Source organism: Macaca fascicularis, chromosome 17 (genome assembly GCF_037993035.2).
Source record: "Macaca fascicularis isolate 582-1 chromosome 17, T2T-MFA8v1.1".
In the NCBI taxonomy this organism is placed as follows: Eukaryota; Metazoa; Chordata; class Mammalia; order Primates; family Cercopithecidae; genus Macaca; species Macaca fascicularis.
The window spans coordinates 39,193,370-39,220,231 of NC_088391.1; the positions used below are offsets into that span (position 1 = coordinate 39,193,370).

A 26,862-nucleotide genomic window follows, 5' to 3' on the forward strand; every position below is an offset into this window, starting at 1 on the left:
ACTGAAGTACATATACAAAATCAAGGAAGAAATACAATAGGAATTGGAACTATATTCTGGTCACAGTTGTGTCACTAACCAGCTTTGTACTCTTAGGAAGTTTTCAGCCTCTCTGGGTTTCCATTTATTCATGGATAATACAAAATAATCCTAAGATCAGGATAGTTCTCCTCTCTACAGGTTTTGCCATTGTAAAATATGTCACAAGGGCTCTAAATCATAACCCTAAATTTAGGAATTACTTAATTATTCACAGTGAACTTCTCTGACTTATTCCAACTCTTCCTGTTTGTATTGCTATACAAGAGAAAGGCAAGACAAAACACAAAAAAGATCTATTTAAGAGACTGCAGTATATTTTTACCTTTACTGTCATTTGTTAAGCACCTACTATATATACTTTACCTTAGGCAGTAAGGATCCACACACCTATTAAAAGATAATTACATCCATGTCTTTTTCTTATTTACCTCGTAATTATTTTAGGCTTCCCTAGAAATTGGCACAGGTTTTTCTCTCAGTCACATGTTAATAATTCTACTTAACTCATCTGCACCCAAAAAACTCGTACAAAATCTGTCAAGTTTTTTTACATTTATAAATCTGGCAAACATTAGTGACAATCTCACTCTGAAAAACAGCACTCACAATCAATGAATATGTTTTGACTGTGGAAGGTAGGCAGGACCCAAGGACATAACACAGAGGGAAAAGAACCAAAGCAAATAAAACCCAATCAACATGAAATGGCACCCTGAACAGAGCAGAGAGTTCTATGAGGTTGGGCATGGAGGACTGGTTAGAGATTTTTGAGAGGAGTCCATCTTAGATGAATATCAGAGACTAAGTTAATTCACCTTCTTAGTGATTTTATCACATCCTTCCACAATAATACCACATGAAGCTCATCTACGTTTATGATTTTGCCAAAATGCCAGTTAAGGTATTTCTAACTACACTGGTGAATGTGAGAGATTAAAACAGATGACAGATTCAATACTTCAAATTGTATCTTGACTTATAGTAAGTCCACTATTTTAAAAAGTGTTATGAGAAAGAGTGCCTTGGATAACACTGATGAGCAACGATTGAACGTTAACTTCAGATAATTATAATAATAAAAAATTCACTAAAGACCTGATAGAAGAACTTAAGACACAACCTCAAGGCAATAATACAAGGATGAAAAATACGAGTACACAATCTCATAGCAAATATGTACATGCACACATTTTTACTATTTTAGTTATATTGAAACTTGAGAATTTCACAGCAGTCTACTAAAATCACAGATCAATAGGATAAAAGTAGATAAGAACGTGCAGTTTATAAATACGGTTTATTACCATGGTTACAAACTTTCAGAACAGGCCTCTGAGACATTGGACTGAGACTCTGCCGAACATCTGTTAAAAAATATATAAAATAAACTTAATATAGAGGTCTATGCATCTCAAGAAGGAAAACAGTGTTAGATATACTTTTTTCCAAGGTTAAGTATTTCTGGCAGCAAAGTAATGCTTCAATACCCTGAAATACTTGAAGCAATAATGTTATGACTTTTACTTCCCATTTAATTATGCTACTGTAAACTCCACTGGGATAAGGTACATATGGTTCTTTAGATGAGACTTGTCACACTAATCAGGATTTTCTAGGTTCAGTGCATTGATTTGTTAATGTGCTACTGACATCGGCCAACTGGAATGCATATCTCTCTGACATTTGTCTGTGCAAGGGATTAAGCAAACTTATGAAACTTCTGAACAGTTGTTGCCCACGGCACTGCATTCTTGACACATGACTTTAAAAGAATGAGAAAAACAGGTTCTTTCTCTGTGATAGCTCCCTAGAAAGTAGCATGAAACAAATATAGGGTTCACCTTTCGGCATCGGTGTCCTTTTTCTTCTGTCGCGGAAGGCAGCCCCGGACTGCAAGGCCTCCAGCAGATTATCCATCACTCCTGTCTCATCACCCTCTGTGAAAAGAGATGCAGGGAATTCCATCAGCCCTCAGGGTTACCATAGCAATGTCAAAGCTCCACAGAAACTGGTGATGGTGATGGTAGGGAGAAAAAAGATCAGATGCCGGAACTAAGCTAGCAATTTCAAAATAAGACAGGACTGTAACTCTCTCATAAATCAACTATCTTTTAATGAAAAGGGCCTCATTAGTGCCTATGTTACTGTGCACTAAAGAGGACCGAGTTCCACTGATTCACTTCAGAGCACTGCTTTTATAGTCCAACAGCATAATTACCTTAAATGGAATGTGGTTCTAGTCATGTTTGAGTCTTCAGTTATCATAAATCACATTTCCTTTGTAGAAATGAGCTATTTTCAAGGCATCATCCTATATTCTAAAGTCAACCAGGTATAGGAGAGTGGTTTTTTTTTCTTTTTTTCTTTTTTTTTTTTGAGACGGAGTCTCGCTCTGTTGCCCAGCCTGGAGTGCAGTGGCGCAATCTCTGCTCACTGCAAGCTCCACCTCCCAGGTTCACACTGTTCTCCTGCTCAGCCTCCTGAGTAGCTAGGACTACAGGTGCCCGCCACCACGCCCAGATAATTTTTCAAATTTTTAGTAGAGATGAGGTTTCACCATGTTAGTCAGAATGGTCTCAATCTCCTGACCCCGTGATCTGCCCGCCTCAGACTCCCAAAGTGCTGGGATTACAGGCGTGAGCCACCACACAAGGCCCAGAGAGCGTTTTTGTTGTTACTGATATTCTGCTGTTTAAACTTATGAAATTATATTTCCATGCTAACTTTTGTGAACATGCTTCCAACAATTGATTTTTCATATCAGAAGATAATCATCCCCTGACTTGAGGTGACACAGAACAATCACTACAAAATTTTACAGAATGTATAAATTTATCTTCTATAATGAAAAATAAATCAAAAGAGTCTCTCTAAAAAGGACTGCATTCCATTAAGATTACTTTAAATTGATATCTTGTATATAATTAACGAAAGACATGGATATAGAGCCAATTATCTCTACAAAGAACAGATTATGCCTGTAATATTTTTAAGTATTTATAGTTATCAGTGTTAAATAGTATTCAAAGAAAGCAGGAGAAAAAGTTTCAAAGGAACTACTGGCCCAAACCAAATTCAAGGAAGCACTAAGGATTTTTTGTCCGACCAGACAAGGTAACTTGCAGGCATTCTTTATGAAATTGTATGGCCGGTATACTGCTACATTTAAAATAATGGAAAGCTATTTTCCTTCGAACTTTTTATTTTTTTTTCCATTTTCATACACAATTCCTTTACAAAGATGAAAAGTGAATGCAGTAGAATACAAATAACATACTCATTTACAGTTTATAAACAGATATATAAATATAAATATGTATCAGCCACTTTTCCATCTGCTGCTGTTACATATTTTTAGAACAGTACTAAACCTTGTAGGTGTTATCAAAAAAGGTGGGTGAGAAATAGAATATTTGGAAGTTGTTAATTTACAGTAAATGTAATTCTAAGTGATTTGATGGCTATTTTAACTAAAATACATTAAATATTTCAGACAGTTAAATAAGTAGCTATTTGAAAATTTATATTCAAATTCAACTATATTTTTTCCTTAAAAACTGCAGGCAATGTCAAATATTTAAGGTAGTAAAAGAAAAAGAAAACATTTCTAAATCTAAAATTAAAATTTTGAATCTTTTTCAAGCAGTCATGAGATTGAAAAAAAATCCTAGTACTGAAATCAAATAGAAACAAATAAACATGTTTTCAAATTGATAGCATTAATTATAAAGGAGGGGAAAAAAGAATAAACCCAAGTAACTTTTGAATACTTTAATGGCATAAAGTTTAAGGGAAAAATCTATAAAGAAAATGTGAACTTTCTTCTTAAATTTGTTGTTGGTAGTGGTATTGATGTAGTGATTCTGAGACTATTGTGTGTGTATAAAAGGTGGAGCAGATGTGTAAATGTGCTGATGTGCTCACTGTGGGAAAGAAAATGGAAATATGGAATTGGAGAAAAAGAAAAAGAACCATGAAGGGTTGGATTGGATTTATAGGTATTAATGTAGACTCAAGCCTTAAAAAAACAAAACAAACAAACAAAACCCTTTTCCTGTAACACTATAGTAGTATCAATGAGCATTTGGATCTTGGTTTCTAGCTACCATTACTAGCCCTAAAATCTTGGTTTCCAATTACCTCTCTCTCCCTAAGATCTTGGTTTCTACATACCATTACTCCCTAAAAGGAATGACAATGCTTACAGAAATGGCTGATTCTAGAGCTGAGGCCAAGAAAAGTGTGAAATGAGTCAGAAACATATTGTTGTGACAGAAAATAAGAAAGTGCTCAAAAATAGATAGTGATATGTTGAAAAGACAGAGAAGCCAGATTGAAACATTGCCTTGGCCAAATTTAGGACAACTGAATATCAAATAAATAATGATGGGAATGGGATTATTGCACATTGGGGAAAAAAGAATCATGCATCCATAGTGATACTAAAATATACATAGTAATAAAAATGTAGGAAGGAGAGTTCCTCTTTAAAGAAAAGCATCAACTAATAGATGTCAAAGATATGAGGGAAATACAAAATTCACCACATTACAATTCACATAGTAAGAAATGATTCAGGCAGGAGTCGTCAATGGCTTCAAAAACTATTGTGTGTAAGGATGTGGAGGAACAGGATATAGAGAAATTTGGTAGATACCACCTTATCCAAATAATCAAATTTGACATTACCAATAATGTGGAATATGCTGATACCAATTGCCTCCTGAAGTGATGCACAACTTAATCTGTGTAGCACTTTGCACAAAAATATTGAACTTGAATCTGAATGTGAGGTAACAATCATACAAATCCAAAGCGAGGGACATTCTGTGACACAATTGGCCTAGGATCTAAAAATGTATCAATATCATGAAAGATAAAGAGAGGAAGAAACAGAGAAAGAGAGAAGAAAAGGCTAGATAACTATTCTGGATTAAAGAAGACTAAAGAGACATGACAATTAAGTATAGCGGAGTCCCTGATTAGCTCCTGAATTGGAAGAAGTTATACATGACGTTATTGGGATAACTGGAGAAATTTTAATATAACTGGATATCAGATAATTACATTGTACCAATGTTAAGTTATCAGAGTGTGATAACTGTATTATGGTTCACTAGAATAATCTCATTGTTCTTAGGCTCACAGCTTTAGGCTCACAAAGCAACTCACACAGTCTCATGTTTATTAACTTCATGCCTTTGAACATGCTATTGTATCTACACAGAACATCTGACTCACTGTCTTCACCAAGCTAGCTCTTACCCTTCCTTCAAAACAGAGAACTGAGAATCCTTTCCTAACCCATGTGACCTAACTAGGTGCCCCTCTGTGTCCCAGTGGTCTGTAGTACATAAAACAATAAATTTTTTACAATATTATATTGTTTATGTGACTGTTTCTACCTCTAAATCGTGAGCTCACTGAGGGCAGGGATTATAGATTTCATTTATCTTCAACACCTGGCAAAATGCAACTATTACATAGAGAGTGTTCAACAAATATACGTTGGCTAAATTAGTTAAATATATGTTGACTAACTTAACTAAGATGGTCAGCTGGAAGGGTTGGTTATGCAGGAGAATAAAGGTCATAGATGGACAGGGGTCTAGGGAAGAGATGGGAGTACATTCCCGCCACCATTCTAAACAACACAGCTTTCTTTCTTCCTTTTCCCTTGTCACATACATCTATTTAGTTGTCAAATATTATAGATTGAAACTCCCCATTATCTCCTGAACTAATCTGCTGTTCCTTTTCTAACTACACTTTATGTTGGTAGAACAGAACTGAATTATTTTTTACCTGGAATACTGCATGAGGTGCCTAGTCACCTTGCTTCCAGTTTCTCCCTAATTCAGCCCATGCATTACTGACAAGGAAGTCCAACAGCAGAAATGATCTTCAGTTCCCCCAGTCACAAAGTTTCAGTATATCTCAGTTCTTACAATATAGAGTCCCAACTCCTTTTTTCATTTTTATTTTTAATTTTCTTTTTTTCACTCAAATGGATTCTGACAAAGTCCAAACTCTTATTCTTACTCCAACAATGACTTCAATTGTGTTTCCAATCTTACCTCTTACTTCCAACCATCACAACCTATTCTTTAGCTAAAGGCAACTGCCTGTGATTCTCTACAAACATTCTTTCTCTTGTCCATCACTGTCCACCTGGAACCTCTACCCCTGCTGTCATCCCCCAGAGCAGATGGCTATTTTTGGCCTTCACTCTCACATGCATAAGGGGAAGAATATAATAATGAAGTAAAACAACCTGCATTCTAGTCTGAGCTTTCAACTAACTACCTGTGAGACACTAGACTATTATTTACATAATCATTCCTGACATATGCAACACAGACAATACCTGTCTAGGGTTAATGAGGGAATCAAATGAGAAAATACAAATGAAAGCACTTGGTAAATTGCTAAGTGTTATAAAAATATAGGGAAACAAATTCACAGATAAAATCCATAGTAAATTACAGGACATGTATGAAATGCCCGCTTATTATTGAATGTTTCAAGAACTGCTTTAGATATATTACAAATGAAGGAAGTCTTTTTTTTTTTTTTGAGATGGAGTCTTGCTTGTCACCCAGACTGCAGTGCAGTGGTATGACCTTAGCTCACTGCAACCTCTGCCTCCTGGGTTCAAGTGATTCTCCAGTCTCAGCCTCCCAAGGAGCTGGGATTACAGGTGTGCACCACCACGCCCAGCTAATTTTTGCATTTTTACTAGAGACAGGGTTTCACCATGTTGGCAAGGCTGGTCTCGAACTCCTGACCTCATGTGATCTGCCATTTTTCAAACATGTGAGTGTCTATACATGCCGTCTTAGAAAGAGACTGCAAGATGTGCTTTTGCAAAACCAAAACAAGAGGGGTAGAAGAGTAAGAAAGAGGAAAACATGGCATCCAGAAAAGGACAAGGGACGAGAAAGCAAAGTGGCAAAAGGAATTCCCAGGACGTCCCAGTCTCAGAGCATCCAGTTCAGATCACACGGATCACATGGGAAGCACTAGGCTTCCCAAAGTGCTGGGATTACAGGCATAAGTCAACACGCACGGCCGAAGGAAGTTTTTTAGAGTGTATTCTATTATGTTCTTCATTAGGTATAACATCATTTCTAAGAAAAACTCTGACTTGAAGTACAAACAGACTCTTGAAATAAACCAAAGTGTAATATGGGGACATATGAAGAAGATGTTCTTCCAAATGTTAAAAATGCATTTAGAACATTCAACCAACACATGTTCACCTGGCATATGGTACTGTGTGCCAGGATGTTACTAGGCACTAAAGATACCTAAGACCGATGCATATGGTACTGTGTGCCAGGATGTTACTAGGCACCGAGATACCTAGGCCCCAAGGGTAAACACGAAAGCATTTCTGCTCTCATAAGCAAAAAATGTGTATGTATGAGTTACTGGAGATGTACAGCTTCCTAGTGAATGATGACTTGAAGAATAAGCAGGAGTTACTCATGTTAGGGACTGGAGAGGGAATAGCATTCTTGGCAAAAGGAATAACAGGTACGAAGGTAAAAAGTATGAATAAAAACAAAAAATGAGGTGTAGTAAGGTGTTTAAATGATTTATATTTACAATATTCTAACACAGACCAGAGAAGTTGAAATTAGTCAGTTTTTCTTGTAGAGCAGAATTCAATTTCTCCAGCTATAATTTATATTAAAAATATTTATAGTTTCTCCCCTGCTGAGAAAACTCTTAAATAGACTAACTGCAAAAGTCAAAGCTTTCTATATCTGAATAACATATCATCTTAATTTGTAAATGATATTTTTAAAAATTGCACAGTGTCAAAGGAAATGGAGAAGGGAGAGTTAAGGACATTTCTAAAGTGGAATCAATAGGTCTTAGGAATCGAAAGAGGGCGGAGCTGCTAAGGACATGTCTGAGATCTCTGCAGCCTATGGCTTGCGGAAAAGAAAATATGAAATTTAAATATTTTTGATTTTGATGGCGAACAAAGATTGGAAAATATAATGAGTTTCCTTTTGTACATGTTAATGGAAGGTGCTAGCAAGGACCTCCAGATAACTTCTGGAAGACAGCTGGAAATTGTGGCCTCAAATTCAGACAAAAACGTGGGTAGTATTTTTGGAAGTCATTTCCATATTGTAAAAAATACTCATTCAGCACTTTGGAAAAGTAAATGCCTGAATAAGGAGAGGTGGCATCTTGGAAACCACCTAAATTTAAAGGACAGGAGAAAAAAGTCAGTGATCCAGTAGGAACTCTCTTTCCTTATTCCATTTTCTTCAGCCAAGGTATAGCACTGAAATTTTAGATAACTAAGGATGCAAAGAAGATCCTAAAAGTTCTAGAATGCTGAAAGCAAGTAAACAAATGAAAACAGGTCAAATACATAGGAAGGAAATAAGACTAGGACTGGATTTCTCAATGGTAACCCTGAATTCCAAAAGATAGGCAAGAAACGATTCCCAAATTCTGAAGTGAAATTATTTCCAGTGAAGAAATGATTATTGTTGTTAATTGGACGACGATAGGAAATGGACATTTTTCAAACATGCGAGTGTCTATACATGCCGTCTTAGAAAGAGACTGCAAGATGTGCTTTTGCAAAACCAAAACAAGAGGGGTAGAAGAGTAAGAAAGAGGAAAACATGGCATCCACAAAAGGGCAAGGGACAAGAAAGCAAAGTGGCAAAAGGAATTCCCAGGACGTCCCAGTCTCAGAGCAGCCAGTTCAGATCACACGGATCACATGGGAGGAAACTGGGCCATGGGACAGAGTAATGGCCATGGAACTGATAGCAAATCTATTGTGTCGGACCATTTGCAAAACCTAGATTGTCCCATAGGAAATGCTGCAATCTGAATATGTTAGACTTAATCTCCAATGTAATTGTATTAAAAGGTAGGATCTTTATGGGGTGATTAGGTCATGAGGGCAGAAATCTCGTGAATGGGATTAGTGGCCTTATAAAAGAGTTCGAGGAAGCTGTTAGTTCCTCCCACCACGTGAGGACGCAGCAGCAAGACACCATGTATGGAGCAGAGAGTGAGCCATCACCAGGCATAGAATTTGCTGGCATCATGATCTTGTATTTTCCAGCCTTCAGAACTGCAAGAAATAAATTTCTGTTGTTTATAAATTACCCAGTCTAAGGTGTTTTTGTTATAACAGCAGGAACAAACTAAGACAGAAAACAAGGATTACTAAAATTTGGGGTAAAGAAAAAAAAAAACTTAAAAGTTAAAAAAAAGAAGAAAAATAAAGAAAATGAGGTATATTTACATACTGCCAATATTATAAACACTGGCCATTCTGTTGACCATCAACTGTGATACAATGAAAGACAATGGGGTAAAGAAAGAGGGGTACACAAGGTGGATTAGTGGTGAGAGGGCAGTAGGGAACTAAATCAGGAACTCAGTAATGTCTAAAATAAAAAATTGATACATAACAGTTTATGTTATTATCTAGAAATAGGGAACACATAAATATCAGAAGAAATAACTAAGAATTAAAAGTGATTGCCTCTGGGAAGTTGGGAGAAGGTTGAGAGGAGTGAGGGAGAAAATATTTTATCACGCTATGAGCCTATTCTATTTAATTGAGGAATTTGCAGACATTGATACTACAAGAAAGTTAAAAATTTTCTTGAAAGGGAAAGAAGATGACTGAGGAAGAAAATGTGAAGGAAGAGGTTGATTCTTGACCTAAAGGTGCTTACCTCTGAGAAGGGGAGGAAGACAGGTAAAAATGGTACAACACGATAGGATGAATATTATGACAGAGATATTCAGCATGTGGTACAGGGTGGTGGGCATGTAGCATGGGACAGAGAGAGAAGGAACAGCAGTCACAGAAGACTCAGAATACCTGAGACTTAAAGAACCGATTTAAGAGTGCCAGAGCTGCCAAAAGAGACAAGACACAGCTAAAGCTGTCAGTAAAGCTGTACAAGGCTGGGATTCTTGAAGAATGTGCAAGGGATATGAGTAGGAAGAGATAACAGGGGTAATGCTGCGAGGTGAAGGTGAAGAGAGAGCCAGGGCCGACTCACCAAGGGCTGAATATATCATGCTATGGAGTTTAGACTTTAAAGGAGTCATGAAGTCATTTTAAGCTAGGAAGTAACATGGTCAAATTTCTACTTCAGAAAGAATATTTTGAGAAGAGACAAGACTAAAGGCAAAAAACAAACAAAAAACAAACCCGAGAGGCATGTTTAGTGATTTAAATCTAGACAAAATGTGATTGATTGCAGGGCCCAAGTAAGTTATAGAAGTGGTGAAAATAGAAAAGAGAAAGGAGGAGACATAGAGAAATCTTGGTCTGTGTGGATGTGAATACTATAAAGAAATAAAGTTAAGGTTGATTTCCAGGCATTTGGCTCAGCCAATTGTATATATATTGATATCATTTGCCAAGTACAGAACTGTCTTTGTTTGGTGGTAGAATGAGTTGGATCTAGTTGAATTTTGGATATGTTAAGTTGAAATGTTCATGAGATATACAAATACAAAGTGATTCAAGGTGTCTAGAGGGCTGATAGAGTCACAGGTTTAAAACTTGGTAAAGAGGAATTGGTTATACTAATACATTCAACTTAGAAGCATAGGTCATAACTGAAACTATAGAAAAGAGTACAAGCATAGTAAAGTGGTAGAGAACAGAAGTTTTGAATTCATTCATTTGGATTCAAACCAATGGCTCCCCAACTAACAATCAGTATTACTGGGCATATTACTTAGTCTCTAAAACCCTCATCTATTCCCCCTCAATGTTGAAAGGGCAAGAAAAACAGCACCTATTTCACAAAATATTGGGAGGATTAAAAGCGATAAATCACGTACAATGCTCAGTAGAGTGCCTGGCACATATTAAGAGCTTACGGACAGTGAATCTTTGTTATTTTACTTACTTATATTATGATGAGCTTGAGCTCTATTAGGGAGACAGTGTGTAGTGAAAAGAAAGGAGAGCTGAGGGTAATGCACAAGGCAAACTAATAAGAAAAGGTGCTTTTAAGAGGAAATGACTATTATCAACCTGTGACCATTTTCCATTGTGTTTACTTTGTGTGTGCTTTTATATCTTCTCCTTTTACTCCCCATTGTCTCCTGACATACTTTCCTAAAGTCAAACAACTATATATATAACTATTATTATTATTTATTTAGAGGCGAAGTCTTGCTCTGTTGCCCAGGCTGGAGTGCAGTGGTGCAATCTCAACTCACTACAAACTCCGCCTCCCGGGTTCAAGCGATTCTTCTGTCTCAGCCTCTTGAGTAGCTGGGACTGTAGGCGCACGCCACTGCGGCAGGCCAATTTTTTGTATTTTTAGTAGAGATGGGGTTTCATCATGTTAGCCAGGATGGTCTCAATCTCCTGACCTCGTGATCTGCCTGCCTGAGACTCCCAGTGTGCTGGGATTACAAGTGTGAGCCACTGCTCCTAGCCTATATTACTATTATTTTTTGAAGACCGCTCTGTCACCCAAGCTGGAGTGAAGTGGTACGATCTCAGCTCATGGCAACCTCTGCCTCCCAGGTTCAAGTGATTCTCATGCTTCAGCCTCCAGAGTAGTGGGATTATAGGCATGTGCCAAAATGCCTGGCTAATTTTCTGTATTTTTAGTAGAGACGGGGTTTCACCATGTTGTCCAGGCTGGTCTTGAACTCCTGAGCTCAGGCAATCTGCCTGCTTTGGCCTCCCAAAGTGTTGGGATTACAGGCGTGAGCCACCATGCCCAGAGACATTTTCTAATACTTCAGTAGTAGTAAGTGACATAAAGATTACAACCTGGAATTTGGAATGGGACTAGGGAAGGAAAGCTCAGTTTCCCCAAAGGCTGAAAGTGTGCAGTTGATACACAAAATTCATAGGCTTATAGTTTAACCCAATTCTAGAAGAAAAAACACATGCACACACACACACACACACACACACACATAGCTGCCCTAACATAATTATATGAATTATTCCTCTATGATTCTGGTTATAGAGATTTTTGGGAAAAAGATTATACGACTTCTCTTGGTAACCCAGTTCAGTCTTTAACCAGCTAGAACAAAGCTCAAAATACTACTTAAACCAGACAGCAAAAAGACAGGAATAACTTCAAACAAAGTCTTTGAACTTGTCTTAATCCAGATGTGAAACTGAAAATTTATTTGAGTCAAGGGAGTTAGAAAGCCAATTTTCACTGGGATTTAACTGATAAAATGATAATCAGAACAGTTCTCTTTCATACTGTAATTAAGTGACTGGCTCAACCATAAGAAGTGGAATTTTACGGGAAAAAACTCCAATAGGTTAATATTTCTGGGTTTTTTTTCGCCTTATTCTTCATGATTTGTACGAATTTCATTAAATATATTTCTAAGTTAGAAGAAAAAATTAGAATATTTCACAAAAAAGGAAGTTTTGTTATTTTTTTTTTTTTTTCCTTAAAATAGAGCACCTAAGAGCAAAGTTAAAGAGTGAAACTCCTGGACTTGAATCTTGCTTCTTACTTTTATCAGCTGTGTGCTCCTTAAAGACCACCCCATCTCCTTGTACCTCCTCATACCTGTAAGATGAGGATAATAATAGTATTTATCCTCAAAAACTACTGGAAGATTAAGCAAGGTATAAAGACCTCAGCACAGTGCCCCCCATATGTAAGGCCTAAAAAATATCAGCTATTCATATTTTTAATATTTTGGTGACTATTCTTGTACACTAATAGAGCAAATATTGCTGATTAGTCAGTGCAACACATTCATTCCCTACCTACCTTCTCCTTCCTTCCTACAGAGGCTAGGAAAGCTAAAATTTCTCTCTGTGGCTCCCTTGCAGCTAAGCTAGGGGTGGCCATGTGATGCATTTCTGTCTAATAAGGCATATGTGTACATAAAGTATAGTATTTCTAGAAATAAAAGATGTATATGTTAATAATCACTCTTTCTCTTCCTATCTTAAATATGGCCTGGAATTATGGCAGCTATGACTGCTATCATATGTTACCACCTCCTTCTTCGTATCTTGAATAGGCTTGGATCTGTAGCATCCATCTTATGAGTACAGACCATAAGATTATTCTTTTAGTTGCTCTGGATAAAACATACGGCTTGCTGGAGCCCAGGAGGCAGAGGTTACAGTGAGCCGAGATCACGCCGCTGCACTACAGCCTGGGTGACAGAGCAAGACCCTCTCTAAAAAAAATCCCATGACCAACAACAAAAAATAAGGCTACATTTTCAAAGTTTAAGTGAAAAATATTTTGCAGCTACATTAGAATGTGTAAACCATAATTAGTATACAATTTATTACATTGTATCCAAATTTGAATCTAAATAATTTCATGTCTTACAGTAAACAGCATTACAGAGACGAGATCTATGAAATAAAGGATTATTATTATACAAACTCTCCAGCTTACAAAAAACCTATCCTTGGATGTTACGAATAAACTATGATTGAATTTTAACTATATACACAACCAGCAAAAATGGTAATATAAATATACTATAACATATTGTATCATATTGTTATTAAGTCTTAATTTCCAAATTTCCTATGATTTAGATTCGGTTGTAAGAAAGCAATTCAGAATAAAAAAGTTACTTATCTGCTCATTGTCTACCCAAATAAAAAGGGTACAATCATTTTTGGAATATAAATATACTAAGGCACAAGATTTAAGAGTAACCATATAATGGATGAATTTGTCATTACAAAATAAGGAGATATATCACATTAAAAAAAAAACAAAAACAAAAAACACTTCAATATGTAAGACAGCATTTCCCAAAGCGTGCACCACAGAACACTAGTCCTATAAGAAGCTCTCTGTATATGTGTTTAGGGAGAGGAGGTAGAGAAGGTGGCTCTGTGGTCAAATAAGTTTGGATAATAATGTGCAACAGAGGCAGGGTGCTGTGGCTCATGCCTGTAATCCCAGCAATTTGAGAGACTGAGGCAGGAGGATTGCTCGAACCCAAAAGTTCAAGACTAGCCTGGGCAACATAGTGAGACCTTGTCCCTTAAAAAAAATAGCCAGTATGGTGGTGCATGCCTGTAGTCCCAGCTACTCGAGGGGCTGACGTGAGGGGATCACTCGAGCCCAGGAAGTTGAGGCTGCAGTGATCATAGTTGAACCACTGCATTGCAGCCTAGGTGACAAAGTGAGACCTTGTCTCAATAATAATAACAATAATAATAATAATAATAATGCGTAACATGTACTACTCTTGGTAATTTATATCAAATACACATGACAAGTCAATTCATGATAAAGGTGGCATTTCAAATCAGTAGAAGATTAAAAAAATTGTGTTCAATAACTACTGTGGTAGCAACAGCCTATTTGGATCTCACCTTGTTATTTATACTAAAATAAATTCCAAGAGGATCAAACATTTCAACATTAAAAGATTAAAGTGTAAAATTATAGCAGAGAATATGGAAAAGTATAAAATTTCAATAGCTCTGGAATGGGAAGATATTCCTAAGAAAATCCAAAAGTTATATAAATATGTAAAAATCAAATAGGACAGGTACAGTGGCTCATGCCTGTACCCTCAGCACTTTGTGAGGCCAAGGAGAGAGAATCACTTGAGCCTAGGAATTTGAAACCAGCCTGGACAACACAGTGAGACTTTGTTTCTATTAAAAATAATAAAAAATCAAATAATAACAAAGTGTACACATAAACAATGAAAGGATAAGCTGGAAAAAAACATTTGAAACATGGGCATTCCCCAGGTCTGATTTTCTTAAAATAAAGAATGCTTATAACTCAGTAAGAAACAGACCAAGAAATGGGCAAATACTATTCAGGGAACCCATCTTCTATGATCTGAATCTTTGTGTCCCTACCAACCACAAATTTATATGTTGAAATCCTAATCCCAAGGTGATGGTATTAGGAGAAAGGGCTTTGGGAGGTGAGGAGATCATAAGGGCAGAGCCTTTGTTAATGAGATTAGTGCTTTTATAGAAGGGGTTCCAGAGAGCTGCCTTTGTCCCTTCCACAATGTGAGGACACAGTTAGGAGGTTACAGGCCCTCAGTGAACACCGAATCTGCTAGCATCTTGATTTAGGATTTTCCAGCCTCCATAACTGTGATAAATAAACTTCTGTTCGTCATAAGCTACTCAGTTTGTGATATTTTTTATAGTGGACTGAATGGACTAAGACACTATAACAAAAATAAATAAACCATGTTTTAGATTTGATATAATCCTCAACCTTATTCATAATTAAAGATATTCCAAATACATCAGTGAGAGATCATTTTCATCTAACAGCATAGCAACAATAAAAAATTACGATAAATCAGTATTGGTGAAGGGTTGGGCAACAGGTCATTTCACACATTTGTTGCTGAAAATATAAAACTAATACAATCACTTCGGAATATAATTTAGTAATTTTTATTAGAAATAAAATTGTGGCCATCTGTGGTGGCTCATGCCTGTAATCCTAGCACTTTGGAAGGTCAAGTTGGGTTAATCGCTTGAGGCCAGGAGTTTGAGACCAGCCTGGGCAACACAGTGAGACCTCTCCTCTAAAAAAATTTGTTTTAAAAGAAAAAAGATTGCACATATCACATAATGAAATAATTTTTCTCTGAGAAAGTTATTCTACATGTATAACTTACATGTGTGGAAAAACATATGTAAAAGGATGTCTGTTATACTGTTGTTTATTGTAACAGGAGACTAGAAACAAACTAAATATCCATCTACAAGAGACTGACTAAATAAACTATGACATCCATATACCAGAATATTTTGTACTATGAAAAAATGAGGCATATCTAAATTATTGATATGGACCATCTCCAAAATATAGTAAGTGAAATAAGCCAAGTCCTTGTTTTATCAATGAGGACATTAAATGAAGACCTTTCTATGACCGCTTATGGCTATTAGCTACAGAGCCAGCAATAGGTTTTATGACTTCCAGCAGCTTAGCAATTATTCCACCACATGGTGCTGAAGAAAGGCACTACTTAATCATTCTTCCAGTAGTAAATGATTGTTAAAATATATCGCATGTAAGTATTCAAGTGACCCACTCTGGTAAGCTTGTTCACTCTGACCTATTCTAAAATTACTAAAGAAAGCAAAATTTAAAAACTGGCATTGACTCCCTGGCAAAAAAAGAATGCTACCACAGTCGACCTTGTGTGTTACTTACGATCTAGGGGGCTGAACAGATGCCTTCAGTTGCAAAAGCACAGAATGTCAGGGGGAAAAAAATGTATCTATTTAAATACATATGTAGATGTGAGGCGATAATGACATTTAACAAAATGTGACTATCACACAGAGCGAACACCCACGATCTTTTAATCACAGAGTAACCCAGGGAGGAAAAGGTTAATTACATGGCACACCACCTCCACTTCTGGGTAGAAGTTTCACTTGTCACCCACGAGAGCTTCACTTTATTCTGAGTTAAGTGTGAGAAGCTTAAGCTTGACAAATGCTTACTTCTCATTGAAAATATATTAGGATTTGTTTTAGTATTTTCCTATTAGTGAAGAATTGACTTTTCAATGGCTTTTTTCCTTATGAAGTTTTTGAATAAAGAATGAAATATTTCATATAATGAAAATGCTTAATTCAACAAGAATTTTAAAAAGAAGGGGAATAATATCGGTAATTTCACAGGATTTTTCTTTCAGGAGAAGCCAGGATAAATGGACTTGAGGCCATGAGGAGCCAGTAAGTGGTGCCTGGAACACCGTATGATGCCCAGAGGGGCCCAGCAGTCATGCTCTGACAGCAGCATATGGTGCGCACTGGAAGAAGGGGAAAATAAGGTCAGGAAGGCAGGCTGTGGGAGCTTGGATTTGAGGCTGAAGAACTGCCATCAAATGTTTTTGAAAGGTGTGAAATAATCAAAACTGTACTCCATGATGATTAAAGCTGGCATAGCGTGAAGGTGTCAAGCCTGGGTGACTGGGAAAATGGTGGTATCATTAACCCAAAATAAGAACATGAAAATTAGGTTTTATGTGGAACATGACAAGTTAGGTTTTAGATGAATTGATTTTAAGGTACTGGCAGAATATTCTGTTTTGTTCAGGAAGTAGTTGGAATATAAAACTATAAAGTCTATAATTTAATTCAATTCTACAAAGATACACTAAGGACTAAGTGTCAGGCACTGAACTAGCCCCAGCCCCTGTTCCCATGAGACTTAAACATAAGAGCAAGTTCAACACATAATTAGTGACTACCCATATGACGAACGTTACACAAAATAAATCAGGGTGCTATGAAATTGCTTAGTACTGAGGCGGGGGAGGTGAAGACTTATAGCTATGGTTGCCTAGTGATGATTTCAGGGGTTATTCTTTGATACCTGGATTTGTACTTAAATTTCTGAAGATATATTTTATTTGTACCTTAAAGCACAGAACCATATAGATATCACAGTAAACTGTGGAAATCTGTGTTTTCTCATTTTGAGCTTTAAGAGTTAAAGCCCACCTCACTGCTGCCAACCTTGCACAAAGTAATTTTTACCAGACTCAAGTTCTTGGTTCATTTCTAACATAAACTTTGTGTTCAAAGTACTGTAGGTATTCATTAACTTTCTGTTTCATTTTAAAGGAGAAATGCAGATTTATTCTGCCCAAATATAATGTCCTTCCTTATTCCTTCCACAACGAGATGTAGAAATCATCCCATTAGTATTAAATACAGAGGAAATTTTAAAATCCTATTCAGAATAACAGCAACATAGTTATGAAAAAGAGGAAGTCAGCAAGGAGAATAAGGCAAATCTGAATGAGTGAAAATTGGGGGAGAAAAAGAATTGACATATGCCTTCAGAAGAAAGCAAGTAAGAGAAAAATGAAGAGGAGACAACTGAACTTTCAATGAACTCATTAACAATTGTAAAAAAACTGAAGGCAAAAATGTGCTATAGTCTCAAAAGAACAATGAAAGACTCCCTCCCCCTGCCCCACAACTATAAAAAGCTGACACAATGAATACACGCGCCTCACCATAAAAGCTGATATTAGGTAACTTTGAGAACAATTTTATTTTACTTTTATTTATTTATTTTTTTGAAAGAGATGAGGTCTCTCTGTGTTGCCCCAGGCTAGAGAGTGCAGTGGCACAGTCATAGCTCACCATAATAATCTCAAACTCCTGGGCTCAAAGGATCCTCCTGCTACAGCCTCCTGAGTACCTGTAACCAATGCCCAAGTAATTAAAAAAATATTTTGTTTTATAAAGACAGGGTCTCACTATATTGCTCAGGATGGTCTCAAGCTCCTGGCCTCATGCAATCCTCCCACCTCAGCCTACCAAAGTGTTGGGATTACGGGTGTGAGTCATCATTATTGGCCAAGAACAGTTTTATTTAGGAAATAAGGGATACATAAAATAAAGAATAAAAAACTTAAACATGAATTAAGATACACTAGGAACTATCACTTTGATTGAATGTCTATGTGCTAGGGTCTGTGTGGAACATTTTACCTAGATTTTCTAATTTAATTCTCACTCCCCTCTTTCAAAGTAGCTATTACCTGATCCATTTTAAAGTTAGGGAACTTAGAGCTCAAAAAGGTAAAGTAAGGTGCCCAAAGCCCTGCCACAGGGTGGTAGCAGAGGGGAGATTTGATATCTGATTCTAAAGCTCATTCTTTCCACTACAGACTTTTCTTGAGAGAGGTGTTACATGAAAATTTATAACTATTCAGATCCTTAGGTTTACTGACTTATATTTAAAGGTGTTTTAGGAAATGCCTTAAGGCACAAAGGGATAGTAGCTTTCAGAGCAGGAAACTGGAACAGGCAAGCACAAATTCGTTTCCCCAAATTCAATGGGAGCCTTTTCCCAGAACCTGACAATAAGAGAGATGCAGGTCATTCACAGATGCTCCTTCCCCACAGAGAAAGACCAGAAACACTCCTCCTCCTGAGACCAGGAGTATCTGAAAATATTAAAGTTACTTCAATCTGCCATGGCCTCCTGACTCCTCCTTACAACCTAGCCACTGGGGATTGCTGTCGTTGGGCTAAAACTTTGAAGGCAGCTAAACCACCATCACCATCATTCTTAGACAACAATGTCCTTCTGATCTTTATTTCTTCCAGCATTATTAACATGAACAACCTCTCTACTACCTCAATTTCTTCAGCATACACTCCTTTCACCTTGTTCTCTTAATTGAAAATGGGTTCCACTTGGAAACTGGACAGATGATCTCCGCTGACCCCTTCTGGTAGATGTTGCTTGTTCCCCTCCTATCTTACATGCTTAAAGTCTGCAGGGCACAGGTGGAGGACATGGGAATGTCTGCTTTCTCCTTGATCAAAGCTATGTCAGGCTGTCACTTTTTTTCCCACATGTAAAAAGCACCCGCCTTTGAGACACATGTCATTCAGTTACACTGCTGCCATCCCTCTGGGTCACTCTCATCTAATCATGCATAAGTCTACCCTCTCATTCAGAATAAACTGTCAGTCTTCTTCATCAAGCCAGGCTCTGCCATCATCTTGTGAGAATTCAGTTTAATGTTAATATCTAATCCAACACCAGGTCCCAAGAGTTCCTTGACCTCCTTCTCTCCAGGGAGCAATCCCTTCTACTTCCCATCACCAACTTCCTTGGCCATAATCAAAATCTTGTCACTACCCAGAGCTGTTTTACTTCTAATAAGTTAAATTCATACAACCATTTTCTGATCCATGTCCTTTTCCTTTTCCTCTCTCTCTTTTCCTGTCACCTATCCATGAAAATCTCCAATGCCCTGGCCCCACTGTCTTCATAGCCTTGACTATCTAGCTTAGACTCTGTGGTGCATCACTTTGACCATGGTTCACATGCTGGTATCTTACTTCCCTCCTTCATTCTCCTACTTTTTCAGACTCCCACTAAAATGTAAATAAGCCTCAAACTCCATCTTCTTGGCATTACTCCAGATGCTGAGTAGTCCTGGTGAGAAACAATATGACAAGATCCAGACTAGTACATACGCCCAACTGCTACCTCAACTGGATTCTTACTGCTATTCAGCACTCCTCTGTGTTTCATCAGGAGGATCTCCCACTCCCTGAGAGAGTTTACATGCTTACACACTTCACTCAAGCCTCACAACCAACCACTGCCCTTCCTCTGCAAAGGCCTTCCTTTTAGATAGAAAACAGGAACCACTTGATGAAAGCTTCCTTAACTTCCCTCCATCAAACCTACAAATGTATCCGCACTTAGGCCCAACCTTTCCTCCTTTCTACCTATCACAATGGCAGAGCATGTGGATTTCCAAGACAATTTCCTCCACCTGTGCTAGTATCTTGTTGCTCTCCACCGCTCCTGCCGCCCTCAGAAGTTTACTCCATTGATTATCATTCTCTTCCAATTGCCCTCCTTTCTCATTCCTTACAGTCTGCATTTAAACAAATTAAAACACCTGCTTTGCCCTCCCCTTTGACTTCCAAATCCCCTGTAGTTACTATCCTTTCTTACTCATATTTCAGTCTCATCTCCCATATTCATTCATTAACTCTTTACGCTCTTCTTTGAGCAAAAGTCAATGGGATGGCTGTTAGTTCATTACATGATGTTGACTATCCCCTCCTTTTTGAAATGGTCTCTTCCTTGGGCTTCATGATACCAGACTTTGTTGGTCTTCCTACCTCCATAGTGACTCCCTTTTCAAGGTCCCCTTCTGGATCTTCTTGCTCTGCTCATTCTTACACCATTCCTCGAATTTTCCATTGGTGTTTTATTCATTCCATGGCTTCATTTACTGGAAACTTCCAAGTTTTTATCACCAGCAACAAGTGCTATTCCTGAGTTCCAACTAGGGTGACCAACCATCCTGACTTGCAAGACTAAGGGGTTTCCTGGAACACAGGACTTTCAGGGATAAAACTGGGAGAATCAGGCAATCTGGGACGAGCTGGTCATACTAGCCCCTTCCTGCTCACTAGACATGGTAACCTGGATGTCCCACAGATACCTCAAATATCATACAGACTGTTCCCAACTTACATTTTTTGACTTTATAATGATACAAAGCAATACACATTCAATAGAAACTGTACTTGACTACCCATAGAACCATTGTTTTTCACATTCTGTATTCAACAAATTACATGAGATATTCAAAACTTAATTATAATATAGGTTCTGTGTTATATGATTTTGCCCAACTGTGGGCGGCTACTGTAAGTGTTCTGGAATGTTTTAGGTAGGCTAGGCTAAGCTATGATGTTTGGTAGGCTTAGGCGTATTAAATGCAGCTTTGACTTTCCGAATTATGATGGGTTTATCTGGACATAAGCCCATCATAAGTTGAGGTGCATCGGTATATACAAACTTGAATTAATTACCATTTTCCCCAAACCTCTACCTCTTATTGTGTCCCTTATCTCAGTGAATGGCACCACCTACTCATGTCAAAACACTATGAGTGCTTTTTGACAACTGTTGAAAGTAAATATAATAGAAGGATTTCTGTATCTCCAAGCACTGAGTTTCCAGTCACATTTCTTATTAGGGGAATATTCAATAGGATTTTTTATTTTTTATTTTATTTTTTTTTCTGAGACGGAGTCTCACTCTGTCGCCCAGGCTGGAGTGCAGTGGCATGATCTCGGCTCACTGCAAGCTCTGCCTCCTGGGTTCACGCCATTCTCCCGACTCAGTCCCCCAACAATAGGATTCTTATATAGCCTGTCAGCAATTTCAAATCTTTAGTGGAAAAAAAAAAAAAAAAAAAAATTAAAAAACATACCATTTATTTGAAAAGTTACAGATCTGTTGGATAGTGCCAGTGGTGCAAGATTTTTTTTCTTCAATGCTACATTCTTCTGTTCAAGTGCTTGATGCTAATTTTGATCACTATCTAATCCACTATAAATATCATTTATTGATTTATTTTTATAGAGGCAGGGTCTCATTGTGTTGCCCAGACTGGTCTCAAACTCCTGGCCTCAAGAGATCCTCCCACTTCAGCCTCCCACAGTGCTGGGATTACAGGCACGAGCTACCACACCCAACCTAGTATAAGTATTCTTCTTTAAACATTTTAGAGTATTTCTAACATGCTGTTTAGGAATGATTAATTTTTCTTCCCAATAAGCTGAAAGACAGACATGTTCCTCAAGTAATGAAACTCTGGAAAACAATTTGTATTAACCTGTGAATGCCTCAGTCTGCAAGACGCAGTACATGCTTTGTAGGTCATTAGGAAACAAAATGGTTGTCCTTCATAGTTCATTCTGTAAATGGCCTGTGGGCCGCAGTTAGCTCCACACGTCTCCTCACTCTGTGTGGGCTCCATCAAATATTGCCTTTAAATTTGCCTGGACAACTGCACAAGGGAGAATGAACGAAAGCTTCAGATTAAGAATGTACGAGAAGCACAAGACCCAAGACTCTTCAGGCCAAAGGAAGTAAGACAAAAAAGTGACTTCATGGTGCTCTGGGTTATTATATTTATATTTATTCATCTTCATTCAGCATGAGACAGTAGATGGGCTGATGATATAATGAAAAATTAAGACTAAATTTCAGGAAGAACTATCTGAAAAGAAATTATTATTACTACAGGGCCTGGCCACCAAGGAAAATGGCATCCTTTCCCTTCTCTTGAATTTAAGGAGCTGCTTCTGTCCCAGGGAATTTAGGTATATCATTCTCTTTTTTTTTGAGCAGAGTCTCACTCTGTCGCCCAGGCTGGTATGCAGTGGGGTGATCTCGGCTCACTGCAAGCTCCACCTCCAGGGTTCACACCATTCTCCTGCCTCAGCCTCCCGAGCAGCTGGGACTACAGGTGCCCGCCACCACGCCCGGCTAATTTTTCGTATTTTTAGTAGAGACAGGGTTTCATTGTGCTAGCCAGGATGGTCTCGATCTCCTGACCTCATGATCCGTCTGCTTCAGTCTCCCAAAGTGCTGGGATTACAGGCGTGAGCCACTGCACCCGGCCAGGTATATCACTCTTGAACTGGGTGGCTTGCTGTGGTTTCACAACTTAAAAGTTTGTTACTAGACAGACAGTTACAAATATATTCTCCATTGTTCAATGTATTTATCTAAGCTCATGCTTACCATTTCCACCCTCTTACCAGCCATCTTGTGACCACATTTGTACATATTAGTGCTTTCATCAGGGGGTAAGTGCATCAATAAGAGGAGAAGTTGAAATTAGATTAGTTAATTTGCTACTTCATTAACAGCTGTGGTAAAAAGTCCAAGGAGAAAAAAGATTGAAACTAGCTAAAATGAGAGGTTTGTATTGTAAGTGAATGTAAATTATCTGTGTCCCCTATTCCTGCGGATAACTGAGAGTCAGCTGTGCACACATCTGTGGGTGTTTATAAACATTTACCATCTGTGAGAAGCTTATGGGGTGTAAATGGTGGGCTAATTAGGGAAATGCTAGTCATTTCTAATGACAGTTGTTATGGATAAAGATTTTATCCAGGTTAAATTGATCTCAGAACCTTGAGCACTAGAGGCCACTCTACCTTTTATGACAAGACTAAGCAGTTACACTATGCTGAACATGTCACACATTAAGGATGCATCATAACTAGATCAGACTGCTAGTTTATGCATGTTAATGAGGTCTGTTCTTAATAGACTGAAGTGTGGATTATTTGTTAGAGAAAATGAGAAGGTGTCAATCTGTTGAAAGGTCAACCATTTCTATAATATATGACATTTTCATTTCTGTTCTACACACATATTAGGTACCTTCCATTCAGAAAATTAAGAGCATAGACAGAAAACTACAGATTCTAGTTTTCTAGAGACAGGAAACCAGATAAATGAAGAGTTGTCCATATACACACACATATGTGCGTACAGATATATTTCTCTAACTTCCCCATATCAGTAACTTTTTCTAAGCATATCTTTTACTGATCCATATTGTGGGCAAACATTCTAAATAGGTAATTTTAAACTAAATTCATCCTATAACCAAAGGGGAAAAAACCATACTGTATAAGAAGAGAGTCATCTTTACTGTGTAATAAAAAGTGTCTTAAAGTAGAGTTTATGTTGTAAAAGAGGACAGTGTCATAGAACAAGTGAGTGGAAGAGTAGGCAAAACTTGATTCTTTGGGTTCTAATAAAGTTTGTTATTATTTACAGAATACAGATGGAATTGTCCAAATTAGAAGGAATCTTATTTTGCAGATAAAGAGAATTATGGTCTGAAGATAACCGGCCTGCTATTACTTAGCCACTGGTGGAGCAGGGACTGGAATACTGGTAACCGAACTCCTAAGTTTGAGCATGAAACATTTCATGACACCACTATTCACAGAGAATAGCAATATTGTATATAATGTCAATAATTTTGTAAATGAAAAAAAAAAAACACCCTATGTAAAATGTCACTCCTTCCCACACTTCCTATCCCCCCATCCCTACTTTATTTTGTTCTCTTCATAAGTTGTGGACTCCTAATGCTGTATTTATCTTAAATGTTGTCTGTCTCCTGCCAGAATACATATCCATGAGGGTCGGGACACTTGCTTGTTTTATTTTCTGCTGTAACCCTAGTGCCTAGGATAGTATCATGACATAATATGTGATAAATAAATATTTGTTGAAGGAAAGTTTTGATAGAAATAGTTTTTTTTTTTCACCATCACACTAATAATTCTACTAATGATCAAAGTATTTCAATGCCCATTTTTATAATTCCTTTTGTCAGAAATTTAATGGTCACAAAAGCAAATCATACAAGAGCCTTGGGAATGTCTTTCAGAATGTTAGATAAGGTGTAATTAGTACCTAACAAAAAACAATGACTAAAGACTGACTACAACAATATCACATGCCAGCAAAATAAATGAATGCAAACTTCAATAATGAGAATCCTAGAGCCTTGGAAATGAATGTCTGGGCTATTTTTAGATGAAGGGGAAGGAGTGAGACTGACCTGTTTTCCTTCAAGGGGATAATGGGACACATTCTCTCCCTGACCCTACCTGAACCCCATGCCTCAGATTCTCCAGAAAACGGCCACCTCCAGCTTATCCTCATGAACTAAACATGATTTATTTTCACAGGTTCTTGGTTAATCTAGTTATAAAAACTTGCACAGTTGTCTTTATTAGCAAATTTGTTTTTATTCTCCTCTATGAAAGAAGTTAATAGTTATGTGCAGATGTTGTTTCTTATCCTATGCCAGGCCCATTCAGGTAAAAAACATTCCCAAGATTAAAAAGCCTTTAAATTGGAGATGTAAAATCTATGTGTTCTAAAGCTGGTACGAGAAGCATCATCTACCTGTTCATGAAGTATTTTCCCTGTCTTCTCACTCTCAATCCACTAGAAAGCCCTATTGATTCTGCCTCTAAACTGCCTTTCAAATCCATCTTGTCTTCTCTTTCTTAGTGCATCCTAGTTAAGGTCTTCTGCATTTATCTCTTGCAAAATTGCAACAGAGTCCTAATTGGTCTCATTCCTCCTAGTCCCAACACCCTCTGATCCATCTGCGTTTTTGCTACAGAGCCATTTCTCTAAAAGCAAATCATATCACTGCTCTGTTTAATGCCCTTGAAATGTGCCTATGAAATAAAGCAAAAAAAAAAAAAAAAAAAAAAAGCATAGCATGCTCTCTTGACTTCCAATTTAGCCTCATTTCTGCCCACAGTTCTACCCGAAGATCATTCAGGTCTGCTACATTACTTGTTAGTCCATATATAAATGTCACACCTCTGTATCTGAATTTACTTAGCCCACTGGATGCCCAGGCACAGAAACTCTGGCCCTTTATTTCACTGCGTTCATTTGGTATCCACCTAATTCAAGATTCCACATTTCAAAGGAACAACAAAGGTAGTCTTTTCTGCATTTATTGCTCAGATGTCAATCCATCCTCCTTTCTCCCACCCCAATATGCGAGCCAAAGGATAATTCTTAGTACAGGAACTAACCATGTAGCAGAAAATGCACACCTTCTCAGGCTATGAACAGAAAAGATGTCCCCATCTGGTGGAAGAGAAATTGGGAGTGAGATTACATGCAGTGCAGTAGCCCTGCGCATTCATCCCAGGAGGAAGTGGTGCATGTTGGGCAGACTTTCCTAGGAAATCACAGGGCGTTGAGTCCAAAAGTGGAGGTGTCTTGAGTCCAACATGCAGAATTGTTGAGAATGGGCTAAGGAAACAAGACTAGGGTACAAGAAGGCTGCAGAAGAACCACAAGAAGCTGAGTAATGTGGTTGAAGCACAGTAATTTCCTATGCGCCCTGCCTGGGGAGGAAAAAAATGTTCACAAAGAAAGAGCGCAAGTGCAAGAGAAGAATGTTTCCAAGAATTATTAACATAAGGAAGCCAAGGAGGGAACTATTTGGTTACCATTCAAAGGCAAACCAGTCATCACCTTTACCACAAGCAGACAGGAGGAATGATGCCAAAGCAGGAAGGCTGTTATGGACCTAGATGCCAACTGAACCAGAAAGAGGGCACATGCACAGAAGGGTGCCCCAACTGGCTTCCTTCATCCAAGGAAGAAGGGAGATAAGAAGAGATCATGGAAGGGAATTTCAAACACAAATAACAACTCTCTACTGAAATTACTGAAAATATGCGCGCGTGCACGCGCGCACACACACACACACGCAGAGACAGAGAATTGACTACATTGTTAACCATCAGGTAGGTTGATGGCTCAGTCATAAATTAAACTGCATTTATAGAAATAGTTATATCTCTGCATATCTGAACTTGCTGTCATAACTATGAAATTCCCCGTTTGTTACCAAAACTGTAAGAGCACATAAAACAAACTTGACATATGTCATATCTTGTCCTAGGATTGTGCCAATCTA

The 26,862-nt window shown here is 37.7% G+C and overlaps 1 protein-coding gene across 2 annotated transcripts in view; it reads right to left on the bottom strand.

The window, feature by feature from the left end:
- Positions 1 to 26,862, bottom strand: part of DIAPH3 (diaphanous related formin 3) — a 494,792-nt gene that overhangs the window by 106,281 nt on the left and 361,649 nt on the right. For both annotated transcript variants that reach the window (XM_065533305.1, XM_065533304.1), the window contains 2 exons: positions 1,884 to 1,979; positions 1,347 to 1,406 (listed from right to left, as the gene is read on the bottom strand). In XM_065533305.1, the coding sequence (XP_065389377.1) occupies positions 1,347 to 1,406; positions 1,884 to 1,979 (156 nt within the window). The remainder of the gene's footprint in view (positions 1 to 1,346; positions 1,407 to 1,883; positions 1,980 to 26,862) is intronic.